The sequence below is a fragment of the Panicum virgatum genome, chromosome 6N, assembly GCF_016808335.1.
Source record: "Panicum virgatum strain AP13 chromosome 6N, P.virgatum_v5, whole genome shotgun sequence".
In the NCBI taxonomy this organism is placed as follows: domain Eukaryota; kingdom Viridiplantae; phylum Streptophyta; class Magnoliopsida; order Poales; family Poaceae; genus Panicum; species Panicum virgatum.
This window is the reverse complement of record NC_053150.1, coordinates 5,473,888-5,482,464: the sequence shown is the minus strand read 5'-3', so window position 1 is coordinate 5,482,464 and position 8,577 is coordinate 5,473,888. Positions and strand designations below refer to the sequence as shown.

Sequence of the window (8,577 nt, the reverse complement as noted above, 5' to 3'; positions counted from 1 at the left end):
TATTGGAAATGGCGTGGTCGAATTTTGGGAGAATTGGAGGATGTTTGGCGCATGAAATGATGGGTTAAAGGAGTGGTTAGGGGCTAAACCGGGGTTTGGGAACCTATTTATAATCATCTGCGGAAAGGCAAGGGCTTGTTTGGAATTTCTAGGAATATCTGGGTTACACTAAAAAAGGCAGGGGTTTAATCATGAATATCTTTGTATAGTGGAGGGACTAATTTTCTAAAGAAATAAAAGAGAGGGGCTTCTTTGGGAAAGAACTAGAGAGGTGGGAGGGCTCTTAATAGAATAGAAAGAAAGGGAGGGGGCCTCTGGGCAAATCTGCCCTTCTTCTTCCTTGCGACCCAGGCACGGGACAGGGGAGGCGCAGGAGGGGGGCGCCAGGGGGTGTGGCGCCAGCGGCTCATGGCACGGCGGCGGCCGGGAGGAGGGGAAAACGAGGAGGAGGACGAGGGGATTCCATTCCCCTCCTCACCTTGGGTTGCGGTGGAGCGAGGAGTGCTGGCCACGGGGGCCGGCGGGAGGCGGCAGTGGAGCTTGTGGCGGCGGTGCTGGGGCGTAGGAGTGGTGGGCTGGAGGTGGCACGCGAGTTGTGGAGCTCGGGGGCGACGCGCAGGGCCTATTTATAGGCGGGGAGAGGTGGCGGAGAGAGGGGGCGCCGGTGGCCGAGCTCGGCGGCCATTAATGGCGGTTTGGCCTCGTCGGGGTGTCGCGGAGCGGCGGCGCGATTCGCGGCGGTGTACAGGACGACGAGACGGCTCGGGCAGGGCCGGGCGGCGCGCCGGGCATCGAGGCCGCGTGCTGCGCGTGGGCGCACAGGCGCACGCGTGTGCCGCTTGTGGGGGGGTGGGCGCCGTGCGTGAGCAGCAGGAAGGAGGAGAAGGAAGGAAGGAGAAGGGAAGACAAAAAAAGAAAAAAGAAAAAGGGGAAAGAGAAAAAGGAAAAGGAAAAAGGGAGAAAAAGAGAAGGAGAAAAGGAAAAAAAGAAAGAGGAGAAAAAGAAAAGGAGGCGGCGGTCAGTCACGCGCGCGCTGCGGCGTCCGGTCGAACAGCGACGCATGCAGAACGAGGTGAAGAGGGGGATGGAACGGTGATTGGTACTGGTGTTAGGACGGAGATTAGATTTTTGGTGTCCGGGCGACGAATTGCCGAAAAAGATTCGAGCTCGGCGATGAAAATATTTTGAAAAAAATATTCTTAGCGAGTAATTTATTTTGGTGAATTTTTCGGGATGTTACAGCGCGCCGCGCGACACATGGAGCCGGCCGCCGCAATGCGCGTTTGCTGAGGGTGGGGAGGAGAAAATGATTAGGTTTAGGGTTTGGATGGTTGTTGTCTCTTATATACACTTTATATTGGGCCAAACTGTTGGGCTGAATCATGGGCTAGAAGTCTATAATACAGCCCAGTATGGCTTATTGGTTCGGGTTTAAAAAACTCCACGGGTTTTCAAGTTCGGATTCTCCATTCCCAGACCTGAACCCGTAAACCCGATGGGTCTGAGTTTTTACCCATTAGTGGACCTATGAGTCGAGAAAGTGACCCAAACCCGTGCCCTAATGGAATAAAAATCCATCGGGTTTTGGATACTGTTGTCAACCCTAATCCTGATGAACATACACGACGCGTCGACGCTTTCAAAAATTCAAGTGAACAATCAATGAAACCACATGTTTATTTCCACTGTAATCTTCTAACGATTAACTTGAAGAACCAATCATGAACTGCGTGGGTTTATCGTCCTGCACGTTAAGCTGAGCAAGATAAAAATAGCTAAACCTGACCATGAGAACCAAAAAAGATGTCAACAAAGCACACACGAGTCAAGTTGATCTTCAGAACACAAGTGAGCAGCTCATTATCACATCTAGCAGTAGCTCACAGAGTTAAACCCATTTAGTCAATAGCGATACCAATCTCACTCTCATACTACATTCTCAGTCTGGATGGAGTACATATCTCGCACACAATGACGTTCTACATTTCAGTCTGGATGGATTACAAATGCCTCACGGAAAAACTTGGCGCCAAACACCAACGACCTTTATTTGCCACTGCAAAATTTGTAAATGGAATAGTTTAGGAGACTTGTCGCCCGAAATTACAGCATTCAGAACGGAATACTAAGGTTGGTTTTGTTCACTTACGAGTTCATCATCAAGGTTATGTTGTCACCTTTCAGAAGTATCCGACCTGCAAATCATTTCCAGCCAAACATATTAGAGCATATCAATGAAATAATGCCATGCATTCGTACGACAGAAAAGAAACGATTTTCAATTGAAAATTTACTAACCCAATGATTTCCTAGTGTTCTTCTTAACATTGATTTCTTCAGCATCATCAAGGACCAAGTTCATGTACTCATCGAATCCCTGATGTGTACAAAAACAAGTGTAAGAACATCAGGTTATTACTAAGTAGAAATGCACACAAACAGTAGTAATAATTTGGGGGTTAAGTGACACAATTAGAGGCTTAGGTGGTCCAATAGAATGGTATGAGAGAATAAAATGACCTCTTCCCTAACTGATATACTACGACGTTAGGGAAAGCCATTCAGTTCAAAAACGAACTAATTTGCTTGTATGGATGGCCAGAGGGAGCACATGAATAACATGACAGTATGGATGGCCAGCTCCTCAATTATAATACCCACATGGCCTTTAGCGGTCAATAATTCCATCATGGTTTTTAAGGCAGTAAGGCGAAGCGTGGCGACCCACCCCCTTCCGGACGCCTAGGCGAGTAAGGCGCGCGGCGAGGCGACGCCATACTATATATCATAATCTAGGATGAAGCGCATAAACCTACCTTGTTGCTGTCAATTCTGAAACCGAGAGTAGCAAGTAGCAAAACTAAGCAAAATGCAGTAAGATGCAATCACATGAATCAATCATAATAGATGCAGTGGAGCAGAGCAGCCAATGTTGTTTGCCTCCTAACGCAAGAAGCACAGCAGAACAGAGCAGAGCAGAGTATGTCCAAGCAGAAAGCAGAGCAGAACAGAGCAATAGAGCAGAGGAATGGAGAGGAAGAGGTATGTGCACTGTGAGCAGACCGGGAGGACAAGGAGGCGGAGCGGAAGACAGAGCAGAAGGGGAACGAGTCGACGAGCACCTGGATCTAGATGTGGGCGGACTGGATTGGTTACAGCAGAAGGGATGGGAGCCGCCAGACCAAGGTGCGGGCGCACCTGGGCTGAGGCCACGCGCCGCCGGTGAGGATTCCAGGTGCGGCAGCCCTTTCTCCTTCCGTTTCTCCTTCCCTCTCTCTGAATCCGCCCTCCCTCTGTCTTCCAGGTGCCGGTGGGCCTGCGGCCTCTTCTTCCCCTCTCTCGTTCTTAATCCTGCTGGCGGGAAGTTAGGCGCGCGGATTTCACCTGCACGCGCCGACTCTCCCGATTCCCCGCGCGCGCATCTCTCTCGCGCGCCCACTCGTTTTCACCCGCGCGCGTCCCTCGTCAATTCGCCACGCGGCGCCCGACTTGCTGAAAATCGACGCCATGCCCGCCTAGGCGACGACTCCGGACGCCATACGCACAAGATTCATGGCGCCCTGGACGCCGCGATTTTTTTTCCGCCTAGACGACTAGGCGACGACTAGGCGACGACTAGTCGACGCCTTAAAAACCATGAATTCCATGAGCAAACATACAGACACAATGTTAACAGCTGAACATTATGCCGCAACCAAGACCTGGCCCGTGTTTTTTAAATGAAATAAACATTTTTACAAGCCTAGACCTCCAATTAGTTAAAGCACCACTGGTGAGATAAACACATCTGAGTTAACAAATATTAAGCAAGAAAAGTTGTTACATGAAAAGGAAAGGTCATATGCCTGGAGAAAATTCTTGCCAGCATAAGTAAACGAGTATATTAATGATTGTTGAAATCACGATAAACTAAAAAAAGCATGCTACCTAAGGGGATTGACCCATCACCCATTGCTATGCAAAATTTCTCTACGAACCCCAAAAGATTAACCAAGTACGTAAGTTATTTTTTATTGTCACTCGTCACACATCCTTTATTCTCCAGTCTCATGAGTCAATACAAGCAAATCAAAAACAAATGTATACACAGTTTATTTTACAGTGTTCCATACTAAGAAAAGTGAATCCAGCAATTCCTAAATGAAGGCATTCTGTAAAGCATGTTTCAGAAATACTCTTCAAGAAAACGAAGCCAGCAATGCCTCATTGAACACATTCTAAAAGGTATCTTTAGCTCATTATCTGATTACACATTGTAATGTTCTAACTGGGCAATAGGTAATGCATTCATCAGAAAGCAACAGAACTAAATTGCTATTTACAGATATAGTTATTTCATATAGTATTGTTATTGGTCCCCATAACCAAGATCTGGAATGATTCCAGTTATGACTGCACAAAGCAGGATAAATATATGAATCACATTGTAGCTGCCCAGTATAGTCGGGAAGGCCTAAATTCTCAAGCATAATATTGGGGCAAAACAATCACATGTACACAAACCAAGGTTGCTGTTCCATGTTCTTACTGATACAATTCACTATTAAAACCTAATCATTCTACCTAGAAGTAGATAAAAGAAATCTTAGTCGAGAACTGCCATTAACTTGACTGTGTAGCTGAAACCCTTCAAGAGTCTGCTCATGCTTAGAAGCTAGAGAACCACTATATCCTTTAATATTTTTTGAACTTCAATCCTTTGATATTAGATAGAGAACAGATGTAGTATATGAGTATATGGCAACGAAAGAGCATTTCACTAAGGTAGTAAGGTTACACAAACTTTTAAAAGCTCTACCAATTGCTCAATGCTAAATTCATTGGGATATAAGCAAATAGTTGATTGTTCTAATTGCCAATGTTCTTATGGCGTCGCCTAGGCGACAAGGCGCTCCCCTATTTTGGCCCGTCTAGGCGTTTTAGCCCGCCTAGGTGTCGCCTTAGCCCGCCTAGGCGGCTAGGCGGTGGTGACTCGCCACAACTCGCCTTAACGCCGTAAGAACATTGCTAATTGCGTTATTTAAGGGCCAGACATGAACGACTCTCCCACTACAACCACTGAATATATAATCCATAATCATCAGTGCAATTATACCACCACTACAACTACAAGATATCTATGCAAGCAAAGGGTCATTAATGCTTAATTTAGCAATTGCAAAAGGAAGGAACCAATCAAGGAACTCACAATGATGCGACCCTCAATCCGGAGATCCTTCTGCTCGAACAACCAGATCTGGATGCGCGCTTTCTGCAAGGAAAGCGCAACCGAATCAACTTAAATTCTCAGGCCACCTAAACACAAATACGGTCGGAATCAGAAAAGAAATTTTCCAATCGACTTACGCTCTGGAGGAACCGGAAGATGAGGTTCTACCACCACACACGCGCGCGAACGAGGGATCCACCAGCCACCACAGCCAAGAGAAAGCAAAAACCATCAGGAACGGCAAGTTACCAGAAGAGCAAGCAGGAGCAGAGGGGAGGGTAGAGGGAGGCGGCTTACGATGGGCTGGGTCATGATACGCTGGACCTTGGTGGACGCCATGGCTGATGCGGCGGCGGGAGCTTCCCTTCCCCTCCTCGGAGCCTCTGGAGGCAGAGCGCGCGCGCGGCGGCGGGGCGGGGAGAGCAAACCCTAGCTGGACCTGCGACTGCGAGCGGGCGAGGCGGCGAGGAAGGGAGGAGGGTTTTGTGACTTCTGTCTCTCCCTCTATCCTCCTCTTCGACGCGACGGCGGCAGGCGGGTGGGCGGGGATGGGGCGCTTGCATCAAGATTCGTGTCACAGGATCGAACGGTGCCGACGTCGTGCCTGATTTGGGCTGTGCAAGTGGGCCTGGACAGGCTGGGAAACTGGAAGGGCCTTCAAGTGGTGGGCTCCAGATACGGAAACTAATGGGGGATTGAGCTTTCTTTTGCGAAACATGGGCCGATGTTGAGTTGAGTAGTATCCTTGACATCCACCAAAAAAAAAAAGAGTAGTATCCTTGACATTTTCTATTCTGTTTCTCCCCGCTCTCAAAAAAATTCCGCATAGTAAGTGAGCTAAGCAAGCTAATAAAGTAATTGTTTAGAAAGACATATAAAGGTGTCATGTATCTATTCACATGGAGAAAAATAATTGGTGGTAGAGAAGAACAGCTTGATACAAAACAACATAAAGAAAATAAAATTACACCGATTGTTTGTCGTCCACCAAAGCCTGAAAAAAATACTGGAAAGGCAGTAGGAAAGAGACACCTACAAACGCCATTGTCACACAAGGCATTGAAGACCACAAAAACCGATTGTTACTTACGACGAGATCTGGCAACCGCAATCGGTTGAGGGAACACCCCAAGCAACACAGGCTTGCAAATCCTTCACCACGAAAATAGAGGATTGAAGAAACTGAATCTTGTCGCTGGACAAATCAAAAGAAGAGGTCGAAATCGCCACAACAAAAGATAGACAATTGCATCTCCTGATTGACACATCAACTACAAAGATCTCGATAAAACCTTCAAATCTAACAAAACCAACTCTTATTAGCCCTTTATCAATGTCGAATCGGATGTCGTCAAGGTAGGGGAAGGCCGTAAAGACCTTATTCCATAGCGTCATCATAGCCACCAACTTGCCGATGTCAGTGGAGAACCAAATCTTGAAGAAAACTAAAAGGCGAGATCTATGCAAAGGATGGGTCCCTATTCCATCTATCGGCGAGGCCAGGGACAGAGGAGGGGGGCCAAGAGGTGGCCAACAGAGGGCCTAGCGGCAGCGGCTGCAAGGGCGGATCTAGCGGTGGGTCTGGAGGGGCTCCAACCCCTCTTACCGTCGCTAGATCCATGGAGCCCCTCCTAACCCCCCCCCCAATTTTTTGACATGAATACACTGTGAGGATATGTTAAAGTTGTTTAGAGGTAGAAGAAAGCCCCTCTTAATAATTATTCTGGATCCGCCAGTGGGCGGCTGTAGCGGTTGCGGAAGTAATTTGATTGGTCTTATTAGTGTCCCTCCTTCTTTTCTCCAAATATGCAAAACCTTTGTATTTTCAACAAGTAGTTAGTTACTACTAGTATCTAAGTTCCTCTTTATAGTACGGTATGTTGTAGAATCGTGATTCTTTAAGGATCTTCTTTTGCATTGTATTTTAATGTAGACCAAACATTTATTTAGGTAACCATATATTGGCAGCCTTGAAAGATATTGCCATTGTAGTTATTTATGCTTTTGTGGTAGTTGCTTTTACAATTAGTTTGCATTAGAGGCACATTAGACGCATCAACCAAAAAAAACTCCTATGTGAGAATGTTGTTGATCCCGTAAAGAGAGTTTAAAGATAATTGACAAAAAGGAAAAAGGTACTCCTTAGAAAAAGGAGAGGTAAAGTAGTCAACCTATTATATAATACATGTCACTAAAACCCACACGTCAGTGACCAGGTGATTTATAAGTCTACTGCATTGGCCCCTTGAACAGATCCAGTGGTTGCTCCTGGGAAATGGCATGTTGACGATGGAGTTTTTTCTAAATCTGTAACAAAGTGGCCCATGCTCTTGCCGCTTTGGGGCGTATGTGTCCTTAGCAAGTCGACTTTGCATGGAGCGGCTGTCCTAGTTGTGTTGAGGACTTGGTGGCCAGTGATATTGCTGAGCCAATATATTACTGGAAAGGTCTTTTCCTCGAAAAAAAAGATGATGGATTTTTTTTCCGAAATGATGTCGACGATGGATAGATGTTGAGAGTGAAACCCCTCAAAAAAGAATGAACCAGACCATGAAACGCGTAGGTGGTGATGGTGCAGAACAAGGCAGAAAGTGTAGTACGCAGGAGACGTCCCCTTCACATCTCGGCAACCATAAGCTTCGCATCATCTCATTAGTACGATGGATTGGGATTTGAGCAGGATTGCAGGGACCTCCTGATCGAAGTCGCAGCTAGACAAAAGCAAGATTCTCTGATGACCTCACTGAATACAAAGTCACAGTGATCTTACAAGCTCATCCAATCGGTGTCCATGAATTTTCTTTTTCTGCTAGGTGTGAGAGTTCCAATACGGCAACTGCTGGTACTGTCCAGACTTTCAGAGCATGTAGCTCACTTCATGCATCATGCTTACTGTGTATGATGATCCTGTAGCTAATAGACAGCAGAATGTGAGGTTGAACATGCAGACATTCCAGTGCGCGATTGGTACATAGTAGTAGCATTGTTCATAGTTGCTGACCAAAAAATAATAAAGAAAAAAAACGGAGAGCACCAATTGGTTTCAAGGCTTCAGCCTGAATTTGGCAGGAACAGCTTTGTTCAAATCAGAAATCTATCCACGAGCTAACTAAAAAGAAAAAACTGCACCCAGTTCTAAGCAACTCCGATTAACTTGTCTATCTCTGTCCGACGAGAAACAGAGGACATCTCCTAATTGCCATTGCTCAAAGCAAAACAACCACATGTTCTCTGAACAAACCCAAACGCACAAACAGATTCTAATAACTTTCAAACTAGACAACACTGGTCACCTTCCAATATTCTCTAATATCTTAATCTTAGCTTGCAATTAAGTAGCACCATAGTCACCGAAGTTCCCGAAACGA

General features: G+C 46.3%; 1 protein-coding gene across 1 annotated transcript; it reads right to left on the bottom strand.

The window, feature by feature from the left end:
- Window positions 1-1,790: 1,790 nt before the first annotated feature.
- Window positions 1,791-5,731, bottom strand: LOC120679517 (small nuclear ribonucleoprotein E-like). Its single transcript, XM_039961128.1, has 6 exons — window positions 5,507-5,731; window positions 5,347-5,373; window positions 5,189-5,251; window positions 2,299-2,377; window positions 2,150-2,195; window positions 1,791-2,056 (listed from the first exon to the last, which is right to left on the bottom strand). The coding sequence occupies exons 1-6, from the start codon at window positions 5,546-5,548 to the stop codon at window positions 2,047-2,049; spliced, it is 267 nt and encodes an 88-aa protein (XP_039817062.1). The 5' UTR covers window positions 5,549-5,731; the 3' UTR covers window positions 1,791-2,046.
- Window positions 5,732-8,577: the final 2,846 nt, after the last annotated feature.

Excerpts from the sequence above, each read along its gene's own strand:
- LOC120679517 (XM_039961128.1), bottom strand. The coding sequence starts at position 5,548 with ATGGCGTCCACCAAGGTCCAGCGTATCATGACCCAGCCCATC. Across the intron at positions 5,252-5,346 it reads TCTTCCGGTTCCTCCAGAGC|AAAGCGCGCATCCAGATCTG; the intron begins GTAAGTCGATTG and ends CTTTCCTTGCAG. Across the intron at positions 2,196-2,298 it reads GAACACTAGGAAATCATTGG|GTCGGATACTTCTGAAAGGT; the intron begins GTTAGTAAATTT and ends AATGATTTGCAG.